Here is a 16,911-nt window from a genome sequence, read left to right on the forward strand (position 1 = left end):
CAAAAAAATTAATATATATAAAGCACAAAAACAGTGCCTGGCACACAGGAAACACTGGAAAAACACTGGCTGTTCTTAACACTCCCTCTTCTGTGCTCTGGTTTCACTACATTCAATTTAGCATTTACCGCTCTTTATTATTTTTTTTTTTTTAGATTTTATTTATTTGACAGAGAGAGATCACAAGTAGATAGAGAGGCAGGCAGAGAGAGAGAGAGAGGGAAGCAGGCTCCCTGCTGAGCAGAGAGGCCGATGCGGGACTCGATCCCAGGACCCTGAGATCATGACCTGAGCCGAAGGCAGCGGCTTAACCCACTGAGCCACCCAGGCGCCCCCATTTACCGCTCTTTAAACGCCTGCATGTCCAACCAGCCGGTAAGCAGCTTGGAGAGCAGAAAACTCACCTTATTCTCTGTATCCCCTGTAACTGTTCTAGTCCTTGCAGAGTGGGACTCAGTGAACGGGCATTGAATGAATGAGTCACTTTGTGAAAGAAGGAGCTGGGACCTTCATGATGTTCCAGCTTTCCCACTAGCCTGCTGTGTAATTTCTCCTCCATCACTTCTCTCGCCTAGAATATTCGAGGTTTGGACAAAGTGAGCTCATTGATTCCCTCCACCTCAGAATGTTTTAGACGCCAGGATTAGGGTTGGGGCTGTGAAACAATGTGTGGGCAAAACAGGAAGCTATGTTGGAACGTGATCTTGGTTACAGTCCCCTGAGATTGATGGAGTCCACACCAACCCAGTGTAAGCCGTGACCTCATTTAGTGGGAGGTGGGGGTGGGGCCATCGGGGTCACCCTGAGAACTGTGTCATCAGAAGCCCTGGGGAGACTACAGAGGCCAGGGAAGGCCATGAACCTGTTCATGGTACTTGGGGGTTGGGAGTCCAAGACTCTAAGAGGCCAGTACTATACTGGGTGGCCAAGGATCTCTGGCTAGGGTTGTGGCCTCTTTGGTCTCTGAGGCCATCATAGGGACTGTGATTCAGTCCAAGAGTGATTGTCCATGAGCTCCACAGGAGCTAGAGTTTGTGCTAGCCAGCAGTTGGGTGTCACCCAATAAATACAGGATACCCACTTTGGTTTGCATTTCAGATAAATGCATAATTTTTAGCATAAGTATGTCTAATTTGGACCCTATTTGGGACATACCTGTACTAAAAGCTGTTCACGTTTATCTGAAATTTAAATTTAACTGGGTGTCCAGGATTTTTATTGGTTAAATCTGTTGAGAAAGGAGAACGGGGGCTGGTCATTTGCCATCACTCTAAATCCATTCTAGCTGTCCTTAGCTTCAGGGGAAAAGGTCCTGTTGGTACCTTAGCATTATGCTAAGAACAGAAGGCTCATATTTTAAGTGGCATTCTGATGAAATGAGGCTTGGGAGTGCGTTAATTTGCTGTGACTGCTGCAAGAAACCACCACAAACTTAGTGGCTTAAAACAACACAAATGTATTCTCTATGGTTCTGGAGATCGGAAGTCTGAAAGTCCAGGTGTTGGCAGAGCTTCATTTCTTCCTGAGGGATCCAGAGGGAAGTCCATTTCCAGTTTCCAGAGACTCTCCACGCTCTTTGGCTGGTGGCCTCCTTTCATCTTCAAGGCCCGCAGCGGCCAGTCAAGTCTTTCTCATGTCACATTACTTTGACCTTTTTTTCTTCTTACTTCCTCTTCCACCAGCTTTAAAACAAAACAAAACAAAACAAAACAAAACCTTGTGATCACATTGGGCCCACCTAGATCATCCAAAATAACCTCTTTATCTTCAAGTTGGCTGATTTGGACCCTCAGTTTCATCTGCAATCCGAATCCCCTTGCCCTCTAACATAATGCATTCACAGCGCCTATGGGTTAGGACGTGGCCATCTTTGGGGTAGCTGGGATTCTCCTCCCCAGGGAGGTTTCCAGTGTTGCTTCTCCTCCCTGCAGTTTGCTCACGGAGTCCCAGACCTGATGCTGAAGGACATCGCCTGCAGCGAGACTCTCCTGAGACGCTTCATCATCTTTAGCCAGCGCCATGGGGCACAGACAGTGCGTGACGCCATGTGCTCCCTCTCCCAAGGCACCCTGCAGTGGGTGGAAGACACTCTGTATGCCAACGTGGACTTCTTCAAGCTCTTCCGTGTGGTAAGGGAGGTATTTAGCTGCTGACCCCTTGGAAGGTAATTCTTGGGTGCAGGGCGATCTGGTAGCAGGTTATTGGGGACTTGTGAATTGATGGTCAGGAGGGCATGAGCCTGGTGTTCAAGACAGTTCTTGAGGAAGCTCCAGGCTCCAAAGACCCAAGGAATCTTTACCGATAATATTTTTAGAGCAGCAGCCCAGGCACCCAGGAGTTACTTTAGTTCACCATTAGTTATACAGTTCTGGCAAGTCTGCGTCCTTCCCAGTGTGGGATAAATCCTCTCCACCACCTCTAGTGGTGTGGAAAGGACGAGACGTGATTTGACTGCCTGTCCTACTATTTTCTAAGATAGTTTACCTTTGCTGGCCCCATCGCTCATCTATATAACAAATACAATACTTTATAGGATGGCAGGAAAAGATACATGAAAAAAAATAGATGCAATCATTAAATAAATTTCAATAAATCAGAGCTTCACACTCTGGGTCTGGTCTTTACTGCAGAGGTTGCTGTTTCCGGGTAGAAAAGAATTACAGAAAATTTCATAGTTTCAAAAAGTTGGAACGCCCTCATCTAGTTCAACCCTGTGTTCTAGAAGTGCATCTTAGATACACTTCTTGGGACCTGATAATTCTTCCTCTTTTGCTAGAAGGATGAGAAGGAATTATAAAAAGGAGATGAACAATAGCAGTTCTTACACTTCAGAGTGTATGAGTGTCACGAGAGAAGCTGGTAAAAGATGCAAATTCCAAATTGCCATCTCTAGAGACGGATTCAGAAGGTCTGGGCTGGGCCCAGCATCTGCCCAGTTAACCTTAGGTGGTTCCAATGGAGGTCATCGTAGGCCATGCTTTCAGAAACACTCAAAACTAAAATCCTTCGGAGAAAATGACATATATAAAAATATACATATTGTTTCTATAATTATAAAATGTTTCTATGATCTAATTGTTTTTTTTCTTGTGCCATTTTAATTTCTGAAACTGCTATAGGGTATGTCAATCATGAGAACTTGGTTCAGGAATTTGTGTTTTGCCTTTTTATGGTTGCTCTCTCAAGTGCCAGAAAACCCACTCTCAGCTCATCTTAAAAAGAAAGTTGAAGGCTTTTAAAAACAACAACAAAAATAAAACAAGAGCCCTCAGTTTCTGGCAGAGTCCACACTTGATTCCTTTCAAAACGTGACTTGCCCTTCGAACATTCCTTCACAACGTTCCCAGTTCATCAGGGTGGGTCTCCAGAATGGCAAGAGGGGTTAGTACTTACATAAGCCATCACCCATGAGAGCCCAGGACCCCAGATGTAGGGAGAATAAAAAAGCCTGTGGTTCAAACGTCTCTGTCCAAAATTCCAAAAGGAAGTCAATTTTATACGTACCGCTTGGTTTGTTTTCAGAATCATAAGCCTGAGTAAGGTAATAAAGTTCCCTTATGCTGGGCTGCTGAACAGCAACAAAGCCAGGGACCAGTACCTGTGTTTGCAGAGGTGTTAATGTCACTGGGCACCCAGGGTCCTGTAATCCCCTGGGCGACAGAAAAAAGGCAGGGTTATGCATCTCTTTTTGAAGTGCCTCAGCTGCTGGTGCCAGAAAATGTAGCCTTGGAGCATGGCCGGCCATACTGGGAAGACAGTTCTGGCTGTAGCAGGATCAATGGAGACCTGGGCAAAACTTTCCATGAGGGGCTGGAACCACGCTCAGATCACTGGCTTCAGAATGTTTATCACAGAAGAAAGACCAGAAAATCTTTCCTTCTACAAGTGCTAGAGTTCCTGAACTTCGGCTGGTGGCCCTTACTCACCTGAGACACACTCCATGTGCTTGCTCACTGTTCATGAGTTCATGCCCTCAAACCTGACCCAGGTACCTTCAAGGGGCCAGGCACTGTGCTGAGGCTGAGGCTCTAACCATGACCCTACCACCTTCACTGAACTCTTAGCTTGAGAAAAGCAAAAAGGCCATGTCATGGCAGTTGGTGCACCGATAACATTTGGGTGCTGGAGCAATGGTTCCCAGCCTGGCTGCACACTGAACCACCTAAAGAGCTTTTAAAAACTACCAATGCCTGCCCCCCAACCCCAGAGATTTTGATTCCATGTGCCTTTCGTGTTTTTAAAAGCTTCTCAGATCATTCTAATGTCCAGCCGGGTTGGGTTCACTGACCTAGAACATAGGAGTTTGGTTCCCAGGTTGAGAATCACTGACCTAGAACATAGGAGGATGATTTACAGTCTCCATTTCCATATACCAAGCAAAATAATAATATCCCAAATGCCACCAAGACCTCAAAGCTCTTTCATTTGATCACCCTTGAGACCAAGGTGCTGTGGACCCATCCTCCCTGCCATTCTCTTAACAAAGACAGTGTGTAGCCCCAGAGATAGCCTGGAGGGGAAAACCCAGCAGGACTACCGCTATCTCCCCTCTTATTGCTCCTGCTCATCTCCGTGGGGAAAGACCAGACCAAGACAGGATCCATGGAGCACAAGCAAAGAAGATGGCCACCCTTTCTGGTGCCCTTGAAATGTGCTGCTTCATTTGACAAGTGGACAGAGTGGCTAAACATTTTTTTTTTAATTACTAATAAGGAAACCCAAAAGAAACTGCAGGCATGAAGACAGGATTTTTGCTTTTATCACTCCTGTACCCACCTTATCTGCATTTTCAGAACAACCCTGAGGCACACAGAAAGGCTCACGGAAGATCCTCAGACCCTGGGAGAGGGACATTGAAAGGGACATCGGGGAAGCAGCGGCAGCTCAGAGGCCAGGGGCGGGGGCCTCTCTGGACTAGACTGTTATTGCAGCTGGTTGGCGGGCAGCCACACTTAGTTCCAGTACCTCGGAATGCGGTGCCTTCTGTTCTCCTGGACTGTTTCTCATATGCATGTATACCAGTGTGCAAATAAGGTTTTATTAAATGCCAAGGCTGTGCTCATTAACAAAGAAGGGCAATGTCAGTAAGCTGGGGTGATGGTCCTGGGTCCCGCTGTGGAAGGAGCTGGGTCCCAGGTGGGTGGGAGTGCAACCTCTAGACCTGGCCCTTGGAGCTGAGGGGATCCCACAGGAAGGTTTGGCTGTTAGCACCACCTGGGGCCAGCTGTGTTTTCCCTCGGCCCCATGGAGATCAGAAGCCAGTGTTCTCATCCTCAAATAATCCCAGCACAGTCCCCGTGGCCTCACTCCACCCCACCCGTCCCCATACATACACTCACGCACACCCAGCGCACGTGCCTGCTGGGGCATGCGCACGGAAAGACAGCGCCCAAGCGCACTGGATGCGGGGGCGGGGTGGGGGGGGGGGGGACCGGGGTATCTAGGTGGGCTGTCAGGTGCCTGGCTTTTTCTCTGAGGAGCTGTAGGCACTCTTGGTCGGCGTGGCTGAGCTTGCCTTCACCTGTGGTCCCCTCGGACTTGACGCCCCCAGCTGGAAAACGGGCAGCACGGCCGGGGGGGGGGGGGGGGGGGCGGCGGGCAGCATGGTATCGGTATCATGTATCATGCCAGCCAACACTACCTGAAACATTTCACACCTCGTAAAAATGGTATGTCAGTTTCGGGTGAGGGGTTGGGACGTTTCCCATCTGATTTGGCCCAGGGCACGAAGGCCCCTCCCCCTCCCCCTCCTCCCTCTGTGGTCCTTCCTGTTTTCTCTCTGACTCTGGAGCACAGCTTTGAAATCTTGCTGAGAAGCAAATCTGTCCCTTCTGCTCTGAATGTTTATTTGTGGAAGTTCGGCAGGGGAACGGAGGCTGTGCCAAGACCTGCCACACTGCTGGGAAATCTGAGTTTCCCTCCCTTCCCCCTTCTCAGTGGATGTTGATAGAGGAAATTTGGCCTCACCGGCATTTTGGCCCCCGGTTTCCCCCCTTTGCAATCGCTTCCAGTGTGGCATGATTCAGTTTTCTTTACTTGCCCTCAACCACTGTTCTGTCGCAGTTTTTACTTTTCGGACTTCATTTCATCCGTGTCTCTTTGACTGTAGGGTGGCTGAACATTGATTTGGGAGGGGCCACGGGACCCAGTCTTGGGGGCGCTGACTACATGTGCCTTTCAATGTCCTGCTTTGTTGTTGGCTCTGCTCCCTAGATTGCTGAATCGTTGGGAATAAATGTGGGTGGACTGCTTGCTGCCCAGGGTGAGCTGGCCATGGTTTCTCTTCTCTCGGATCTTTCATTGCAGTTTGTTAAATTCAACTTACCCATTTCAATTTTCGGATAATATTGCTGTGTCATAATTCTCTGGAAAAGCCCCACATCTCCAGGAATTTATAATGAGGTCCCATTAATGGCTTAACCTCATGATCTCCTCTCCCTTCTGATTCTGAATCTTTGGGTTGTCAACTTTCTACCACTTTTGTGTGAGGGTTTTGAGAGGGAAGAAGGAAAGGAGTGATACCCAGTGCCAGCAGTGTGAGGTGAGGGGTGGGGGTGGGAGCAGCAGGGCTGTTGAGTGGAAAATAAAATTAAGTCAGAAGATAGGTTTTTTGGGGTGCCTGGGTGGCTCAGTGGGTTGGGGCCTCTGCCTTCGGCTCCCAGGAGCCCCTCGTGGCATCCGGCTCTCTGCTCAGTGGGGGGCCTGCTTCCTCCTCTCTCTGCCTGCCTCTCTGCCTACTTGTGCACTCTGTCAAATAAGTAAAATCTTAAAAAAAAAAAAATAAAGATAGGGGTTTTTTTTGTTTTTTGGAAAATTATGAAGCCAACAACAAGTATATTTGATATAGAGCATTAGTATTTATTCTACTTATATCTATGAAACTATGTGACTGTGTTAATCAAAATCTTCCCTGGGCGAATGAATTTCAGTAAAGAAGAAATAAAAAGGAAATAGGAAAGAGAAATATTAATGTACATTAAATGGGCCTTAGGCCTCTGGGCCTGATTGTCATTGACCTGCTTTGATCTCTTCTGGGCTCCAGACACACAGGAGGCCACAGCTTATTTCATGATAGATTAGGTGTTGTTTTTATGAATTTAAAAAGAAAAAATATAGAGAGGCAAAATTAAAATGACTTCAGACACAAAAAGACCCTTGTGAAGGCTGCTGTTTTAGTAATGGTTCCTGGGTCCTGGCCTTTATTTAGCTGATTAAAGGTTGATAGCCAATGTTTTGTGGATGGGGTTCCAGGGTAAACTGGTTTTGAGAAGGATTTGGCCTCTGATAGTTTGTCAGAACAGTACTTCTTCACCTTTTTATGAATTAGGATTACCTTTGAGAATTTGATAATAGCTCTAAACCTTTTCTCTAAAGAAATATAAGTTCACACAAACATACAAAGTGTAGGGGCTCATGGAGCCTCTGAAGCCAGGCCCCAGTTAAGAACTTTTGTGTTAAAATCTCTTTCCTGCCTACCATTAATATATGCTCTTTCCTAAAGTGTCTCACTCGGGATAGCCACAGATTCTCCCTTAACTCCACTTATGAAGTAATCAGCTTCTCCCCGTGAGCATGGGACTCAATGGTGAGAGGACCAGCTGGGCAGCCCGCTGGAGCATATAGAAATCTGGTGGTCAGGACACTGGGTTCTGGCTCTGGGTTGGCCTCTAACTTGCTGTCATTTAAGTGACCCTTGTTACTTGCTTTACTTGCTATACTCCCCATCTGTAAAATCAAGTTAGCAAGATCTACGCTACCTGTTTCAGAAGACGATAGCAGAAATTCACATTAGAGAAGAGATGGAAAAGCACTTGGAAACAAAAAGCATTTTTGCTCTTACCAAAGCAAGAATGCAGCTGCTTTGCAGAGGCCCCATTGTTCCCTTGTCATTGCTACACTCCCGGAAATGTTCTTCTCAAACACTTAGGTGGGATGTACTTCTTTCTCAGACCCCTCAGACTAGTATGAGTCCTGTCTCATGCATTGACCTTTTGGCTGCCCCTAGATTCCAAACTCTGTTCTGCTTTCATCAACCACAAATATCAGGACTGAAGTCAGAGCAGAGAAAAAAAAGGCCTAGTTTCTTTTGAGCCAAAGAAGATCCCATCATTTGTCTGTTCACATACTCCAGAGCCCACCCTCTCATCCAGATGCTCTGTCCCCTTCAGTCCTGGGAGATGGCATGTCTCTGTGACCTCTCCTGGTAGAGACAGTTTGGCGTTTCCTCCAGTCCAAGTGATTTAGTCTGAATTCTCCATTCATGACGCATTTCCTCGTACTCAGGGTGTCCCCTCCTGGTTGCCCCCTCACCACTGAAGCCGGGCTTCCTCTCTTTTCATCTGATGCTTAACAACTGTCAGGTTGCAACAAACATACTTCAAATCCACATGCTCCCAGTTGCCTAGCAACAACTTCCCTCCTGGATAAATCTGGATTTCCTGTAGCAGCGGCCCAGGACTGAACATAGCAAGCCTGTACTGTCTGTCCACAGCGTCGTCTAATTTTCAACTTGGTTTGGGTGCTTTTAAGACAGTAGTTCATCCTTCCATCAGCTCCCAATGGCCATGTCATCCGTGTACACACACTTTTAACCAAAGGCTACCCATTTATCCTTGTGTTAGGTACATCCTCAGCTTAGAAATAATATTGTTTTCTAGATAGTCTTCTTGAATCAGAGAAAGTAAAACACAAAAATTTCAACTCACAAAACATTCTTTTGTGTGCTGGCAGAATGGCATATGTTTGATTAATCTATTGGGTCTAGAGCATCATCAAATATTGCTCAAACAAGATTTTTTTTGTAGCTAACATGCTTTATTCTGCCCTAAGAAAAAAACATTACATAGTCCCATAGGACAGACATATTTCTTGTTCCTTGAGAACCCAAACAGAGATCTAGTATAGTCAGAATCTTCTTGATTGCCAGCTATGGCCTTCAGTCCATTTCTTTGAGTATAGATCAAGGCCCAGGGATTCCCCTGCCCCCAAAGACTAACCATGGCTGATGGGAAATTATAGAGACACACCCTTTCCATGGCCTTATTTATATATCCAGTCTTTCTTCAGAGGCCTAATCAGACCTTGAAATTGTGTTGACAGGGCTCAGTCCAGTTGTGACATGGAAGGGTTACTTGTTATTCAAGAAATCAAGAGAATTTGTTGGCATAGGAAGCACTGGTGTGTGGGTGGGTGTGTGTGTGCGAGAGAGAGAGAGAGAAAGAAAGAGAGATGATACTTGCCATTTTCATCTATGACCTTTTTCCAGAAATGTTTTTACATTTCCGTTCAAATAAACTTGGAGTTTCTTCCGGTTCTTTTGGCAGGAACAATCCATGTGAATTTGAATAGATAATGGGGGAAGGAACTAAAGGAAGATGAGAGCCCTGGGAAAGTTATTTTATAATTTATGGCAACATCTGTCAGATGGTTGGTGGCCAGATGTATATGGAGGGGTCCCTAGGCAGGCCAGGCACTGTTCTGAGATGTAAGTGGTAACAGAGATGTGAATCCAAGACCCTCATCATTTACTATCTCCACCAGAAAAAGCCAGGAAAAGAATTGCAACTACGGTACCAAGCACATGGCTGTAGAGACATACCTCATGGGACCTAAAACCTCAATAGGCTCTGTCTTTTTCCTACTAGATTTTAGTTAAGTTACTTATTAATTAATATAACATACTTATTGAGCATCTACTTTGTACCATGCCCTGAAGACATAAAACAAAATAAAGCCTATCTTTATGCCTACTGAGTTTACAATAGATTGGAAAGACAGAAAATCACAGCAAACCAATACAAAAGTGATAAATGGATGCACTGAGAATTCTAGTAGGGGCTAGGAGGAGCACCTAACTCATGGGGAAGAAAGGCAAGAAGAGCATGGAGTGAGGGAAGGAAGGCTTTCTGGAGAAGCTGAGGTAGTTTCAGATGAGTTGACTCTGGCCTCTAGGGGTGGTGATGAGGAGGAAGTGGAATGGGGTGAGTTGGCTGTTTTATTTATTTGGCTCTAAAGTAATGGGTGTAGTAGCTTTACAGAAGTCTACAAGAATGTTTGAGACCTGAAAATTTAAAAAATTATGGCTCTGAAATACAAAGAAAATCTTTAAAACTGAAATCAATAAACAATTTATTGAATGTTTTAGGAAGGTAATATTGTTCAACGTTATTGTTAAATTTAGTGTTCATAAAATTTGAAATTCAAAAAACTGGGTTATAGTTCAGGTTTTCCCACTTTGCAAACATTCCTAAGTATTTACAGTGGTTACAGAAAAATCAGATCATTCATTAAATGAGTTACTCAAAGCCAAATAATTTCAAAAGCAAAATTAGAAGCCCTTAAAAACACATAGCAATCTATCTATATTGATATGTAGATATAAGTACATATAGATATGACAGAGACACAGGTCCTTTTCAGTGTGTTGAATCTGATGCAGGGCAGAGTTTTAAGACCAGCATGTGCCTAAAAGCTATGGAGGTAAAGGAAAGGAGATGGAGAGAAGATGCCCACTTAGTCAGAACATAGTCACAGACCATCTCCAGCTCAAAGCCTTGTGAGGAAAACAGACAACAAACTCACAAAGAAAGGGAAGTAATTACAAGCAATTGGAGCTGGTGACTAACTGACGTCCAATCTCTCTGGACACCTGAATGTGACATGTCTTTATTTTCCATGCTCTGAGTTTCTAGCGCCTCTTAGGTCCCTTCCCATTATGTAGGACCTGGTGATTTTTTTTTTCTATGCACAGCTCTTAGGACTCCAGTCCTGATTCCAGCTTCCTCCAGTTTTTCAGATACCCCTTGGCTACCCTCTTTGCAGAAAGGGGGCTCATCCTGCCCCACACTCAGATCCAGGACCAGTTCCTAGGTCTCCAGGCTGGGGATTTTGCCAAGGGGATAGGGATGGGGAAGAATCAGTGATGACTTTCAGACTTTTAGCTTTGGTGACAGGGGAGAAGGTGATGTCACAGTGGGAGAAGTGTGCACAGGACAGAAACTGGTTTGGGAAAGGTGACGTGATCAGTTTAGGATGAGTTGGACCAGGCAAACGTCCAGCTGACACGGGGGGCTAGAGGTAGATTTAGAAGTCACCAACAAAAAGGTAGCAGATTAAGTGATAAAGGGATTGAGACTATCCAGGGAGAGTATGCAGAGTGAGAGGAGCAAGGCCAAGTAGCCCTTCAGGAACCTCAGCGCTGAAGGAGAAGATGGAGGCAGAAGAGCTCATGCGAAAAGCTGAGAAGGATCAGAGCAAACCAGACGAGAGCAGTGTCACCGACATCAAGGGGTGGGAAGGACACAATCAAAAGTGTTGAGAGAAGCAGAGAGATCTGAAAAGACAAGCACCAAAAGTATCCATTAGACTTAAAAACTAGGAGGAAACTGGGAATTTCACCAGAATGCTAAAGTGTCTCCATTGAGCTGTGAGTGTGGAAGACGGGGATGTTGGTGAGAAATTGAAGTCACTGCCCATGGACTGCTCTTCCAAGAAGTGTGGGAATAAAGGGTGGAGGAAGGCAGCTAGACTGCAGCTGCAGGGGAATAAGGCATCAGAAGTAATTCTTTCTTTGACATGGGAGGATCTTGAGCACATATATGTGATAATAGTGAAGGGAAAGCTGAAGATACATCAGTGAGACTCTTGAAGGTAAACTTCATAAAGGGAGGACTTTGTTTTCATCATTGCTATGTCCCCCAGCCTGGCACACAGCAGACAGTCTGTACATATTTGTCAAATGTTAATTATGTCATTTAGAAACTATAATTGGCTGCAACAGAATGCTGAAAAAGAATGGGTTTCCTATTCCTCCCAAAGCCAGGTCCTGTGGTGGGTCATTCAAGAGTGGTGTGGAGGCTCCACAGACTTTCTCAAGAACCCGGGCTCCTCTTCTTTTCCATCACTCGTCCCTAGCATGTGGTTGGTATCTGGTGATCCTGAGATGTCTGCTCTACCTCCTCAAGCACATCAATGTTCCCCGCAGGCAGAGGATCCTCCTTTAATAGGCCTTCCCCCAAATCCCCACTGCGTGACTTCTCCTGATATCTTATTAGTCAGGATTTTGTCATGTTACCATCCCATGTACAATGGAGGCAGAGAAATGTCATTTTTTAGTCAGGCATTATCACCATTAGCAAAATTAGATAGACATACATATTAGGAAATGTAGAAGGAAGTCCAGCCTGATGGAAGAGAAGCAACAGAAAAGGTTAGAGGTGAAACTGTGTATGTCCAGTGCTGGTACTGACCTTCTCTTCTGGAGGCAGTAGGGAGCCATGTAAGATCTTTGAGCAGGAGAGGTGACATGGTTAGATTGGTCTGTTAGGTAACTCAGGCTACAGTGTGGGGAGTGCATTGGAACGGAGAAATCTAGAGACAAGGGGCCAGCAAGAATGTTATTCTGATGAAAATGTTCTAGGAGAGAGACAAGGAGAGCATGAGCAAAGGCAGTCCTAGTGAGCAAGAGAAAAAAGAGAGGAGAGAGTGTTTATTTAGTATTCATTCATTCAGCTATTTATTTATAAATTAAAAAAGCTTCTTTTTTCTTTTTAAATTTTTCTGTTACAGACATATGTATAAAAGAGAGAATAATGTAATGAACGCCCATGGATCCATCACACAGTCAGCTATCTTCAACATTTGGCCATTATTGTTTAGTATGCCCCTCAATTTTTTCCCTAAAATCTTTTTTTTTTTAAGATTTTATTTATTTATTTATTTATTTGACAGAAATCACAACTAGGCAGAGAGGGAGGCAGAGAGGAGGAAACAGGCTCCCCACTGAGCAGAGAGCCCAACATGGGGCCCGATCTCAGGACCCCGGGATCATGACCTGAGCCGAAAGCAGAGGCTCTAACCCACTGAGCCATCCAGGCGCCCCTCCCTAAAATTTTTTAAAGCAAATCAGAGACAACATATTCTTTCACCCCTACATACTTTCTTATGTAAAACTTGCATGTTTTAACAAAACCACAATTCTGCCATCACACCCAACAAAATTAACAGTAATTCCTTAATATTATCTAATATCCAGTCATGTTCACTTTCCTCTGATTGTTACAGCTGATTTGTTCAGATCAAAATAAAGTCCACACATGGCATTTTATTGCTGTATCTCTTGGATCTCCTTTCATCTCTACTAGATCTTATTGGAGTAGTCAGGAGGTGAATCACAGGAGTTGGTGATAACTTGCCACTGGCACACATTTCTGCCTGCTGGCTTCCTCCCTACCTACGTTCTCAGCCCCACCCTCTCATGGAATTAAAGCAGGAATTAAAGTGCTTTGCCCAGCTTTCCCTGAAACTATTTCCAAGGAGTTTGAAAAGAAGTCCTGGCAAGACCAATGTCTAGGGCCAGTGTGAAGGTTAAGGAGAGAAGATGCTTCTCAGTGGTGTAGTTGCAAGGGTGGTTTTGCTGCTACTTCCTCTGGCAAATTATTCTCCTGTCTGCTTTGTAACCCTCATAACAAAGCCTTTCATTTAACAGTTAGGAAATGAACCAGAAATGCTGACGTTCCATGAAGTGTTCCTGTATTCATTCTTCAGTATCAGGGCCAGAGAGACTGAGAGGGCCCCTGCCCCTACAGCAGGGAGAAGGGAGGGCAGGACCACTGCTATAAATGGGAAGCTGGACTGTTCAAAACCTAACTCCACCTGCTTCTCAGCTGGGCTGCCGTCTGGTAAGCCCACCCATCATTTAGGAGAACCACCCTGGCAAATAGAAAGCTGAGGCTTGTGGCTTGTGGTCCACAATCCTTGAGTCAGAATTACACATCAATCTTGTGAAAAATGCAGAGCCCTTGCAGATATGCTCAAGATGCACACTTGAGTTTGAAAACCATTATCTTGAGACTTAGAATTCAGCCCTAAAATACAGAGGATCAGTGAGTCAATCAGTTTTGAAACTATCAAGAATGAAGTCATTCATTAAGGGCTTGAACTTGGCTTCCAGAAAACAAGTTGTTCACATTGGGCTCAGGTTTGCAACCAGCAAACTTGTGGGCTTCCACGTTCCCTGTGCAGGCAGGAAGTGCTTGAATAGTTCTGTATTGTCTCAAGGGCCTGGGGTCAGCAGAACACTGCTGTCAACTGGATAATCTGCAAGAAACCTCTCTTCAAAGCTGCCAGCAGCAGCTTCAAAAGAAAGATGATATAACTAGTGAAATCTTCCATATAAGAAAGTAGTGTTGAACAGAGGAAGAGCCACAATCTACCTGAAAAAGCCTCAATGGAGCAAAGATGTGAACGGTGAGGAAGCCTGAGTGTGTCTGCAGAGCCCAAGGTGCCAAGATGGGCACCTCACCACACAGCACACAGCCTTGCTTTATAGTCCAGCAGCTGCGTTGATTTCCTTCCTCCAGGAGGCTTGTTTGGTGTTGCTAAAGCAGCAGTTGGAATCACTTTGGCATATTTGATATTACTGTGAAATTATTTGTGATTGACTAGCTCAGCAGGGAGCTGAACCTGAATAAGAGCCTTTGATTTTCTCAATTAGATAAAACAGTCTGTTTTTGAAAGTAATCTAGCAGAAGAGGTCCTGTGATCAGAAAAAAAAAAAAGGAGGTAATGTTTTTTCAAGCATACAGGAGATCAGATAGCACCCATGTGTATATGTATAACTTAATACATGTATGTGTATACACACACATATATATTTTATATTATTTCCCTATCAATTACAGCTTCCTACACTCTTAGACAGCAGTTCTCAAGGTATCAATCTGAGATCCTGGGGAAGAATATTTTCTGATATGTCCCCAAGAATTCAAGAGGTAAGTGGCCAAATGATACTAATGATAATGTTGATATATGATGATAATATCTTTTCACCATTTTACCACACTATGTCAAACAATTTAATTGTACCTCAGACCTCTTCAAGGAGAAATACATTTGAATTTTCTGTCTAGCAGTTTCAAAGCACCTGTTCATATCCTAAATTATCTGTGCTCCTGGGTTGGAGGCAAAAGGAAAGGAACCATCCTTCTGATTTCATGCCTGGGAAGAAATGCCACCATGTCTTGTGTGGCAGAGTATCAGTGGACTTATACTGAATCAAGGTCTTTCCAGTATTGAAGTGGCCCATCCTATTATGCTCTTACAATCCACCTAAATCTATACTGCTAAGAGCAATAGCACTCACTTACAAGGTGCTTTTAAAGTGTCTTAAATATATTGACTCATCCCATCCCATCACATACACACACACACACACACAGATATTTTTGTGTTATTTGGTAAAGGATGTGCATGTTTCAATTAACATCTGGTTGCACAAGCCTTTACCTGTATAGAAATTGACTCTCCACTCATAGATGATAGGTGCTGGGGGCAAAATGATGAAGAGGCCGGTATGGCCACTTCCCTAGTGAAATATACAATCTAACGGGGAAGAGTAATGTGAAACAATTATCTTTAAGTGTGATGTGTATTATGAAAGGGAAACAAAGGTGAAGCATAATTTTCCCCAAACATTCTCCCCTCCAATATTCTCAGCTGATTTGGGCTTAACCAATCTTGAAAATTGCGTTGTGGAATCTGTGTTCATAAAACTAAGTTTGGCCTGGGCAGAGCGTAAGTGCTGCTGTGCAGGGAAATTAGAGAAGGGCCCATTGTACTGATGGCCACCTGCTCTAGTGGGAGTCTCTGTTTAACATTCTTTACTTCATGAGCATTTAAGAAATTCTTATCAGTATAATAGGGTTGAAAATGATAGAGAATGTGAAAAAAGTCCCCAAAGCATATCAACACTCCTCCGTCTATGTGGGAGTTCCAAAATGTTTCTTGCCTGTCTAGATAGCAAGCATAAGCGTTTGTGAACTAGCTTAGCAGATGGCTCCGTTTATATTAACTGATACTAGGCCATTTGACCCCAGAACAGCCCCTTCATCTCCAAGTGCTTTGCTTAAATGAACAACATAATAATGATAATAACCCCTTACAAGACTGTCATAAGACCTACTGTTGTCGAAGCAATTTGAGATTCCAAGTTTATTATTGAAGCCTAGACTGTGATTATAGGCATGACTCACAGTGTGGATCCTACACAGCACTCAAGAGTTTCAGAGGGCAAGTGTTGGCATGTGGACAAAGACAGGGATGACAGGTAAACATCACTTATTGAAGTAGGGGAACTGTTTCAGTCTCACCTGACTGAATCCTGATGCTTTTTTAAATTCCCAAGTGCCTTTGAAAATTACTAATAAGTGTGTTTGAGGAATAAAAGCGGCACTGTTTTTATTTTCCATATTCCCCTAAAGGAAAGCCAGATGACATGTGGGTACTGAGACCCTGGTGATTCTGGCAGTCCTCAACTTAGTTCTCAGCATTACAGATCTGCCTTCAAAGGATGAGCCCAGCAAGGGCCACAGGTACTCATATGGAGAGAAGACCACCAGCCTCTTCTTAGTCTGGTGCAGAATTTAAAGAGTTCTTCCAAGGATGCCTGGGTGGCTCAGTTGGTTAAGCACCTGCTTTGGCTCAGGTCAAGATCCCAGGGTCCTGGGATCAAACCCTACCTTGGGGAGCCTGCTTCTCCCTCTCCTCCCTGGTGCTGCTACTCTCTTGCTATCTCTGTTTCTCTTTCTCCAATAAATAAAATCTTTTTTAAAAAATTAAAATTAAAAAACAAAGAGTTCTTCCAAGAATGGAGACTTCATCTGTCCTGTATTTGCTTGGATCTTAACACACACAAACACACACTCACATACACAGAGGAACCACAAACCACACATTCAAGGAAATGGAAGGACTCACATTTGGTAAAATTAAGCTAATAACAAGATAATTCTCTAAATATAAGAAACTAAATTCTAAACGACTTGGCCAAAGAAATTTGCTGTGATCTTGCTTTTCTAGGGCAGAACCATTCCTCCATCATTTTATTTCCCATTTTCCCCCCACTATTCCCAT

General features: G+C 44.4%; 1 protein-coding gene across 1 annotated transcript in view; it reads left to right on the top strand.

Moving 5' to 3' along the window:
* The window catches only part of ABCA4 (ATP binding cassette subfamily A member 4), a 126,047-nt gene that overhangs the window by 19,308 nt on the left and 89,828 nt on the right, over positions 1-16,911 (top strand). Inside the window, exons 6-7 of the mRNA XM_046025848.1 lie at positions 1,932-2,129; positions 14,682-14,771. Coding sequence (XP_045881804.1) covers positions 1,932-2,129; positions 14,682-14,771 — 288 coding nt within the window. The remainder of the gene's footprint in view (positions 1-1,931; positions 2,130-14,681; positions 14,772-16,911) is intronic.

The sequence above is a fragment of the Meles meles genome, chromosome 1 (genome assembly GCF_922984935.1).
Source record: "Meles meles chromosome 1, mMelMel3.1 paternal haplotype, whole genome shotgun sequence".
In the NCBI taxonomy this organism is placed as follows: domain Eukaryota; kingdom Metazoa; phylum Chordata; class Mammalia; order Carnivora; family Mustelidae; genus Meles; species Meles meles.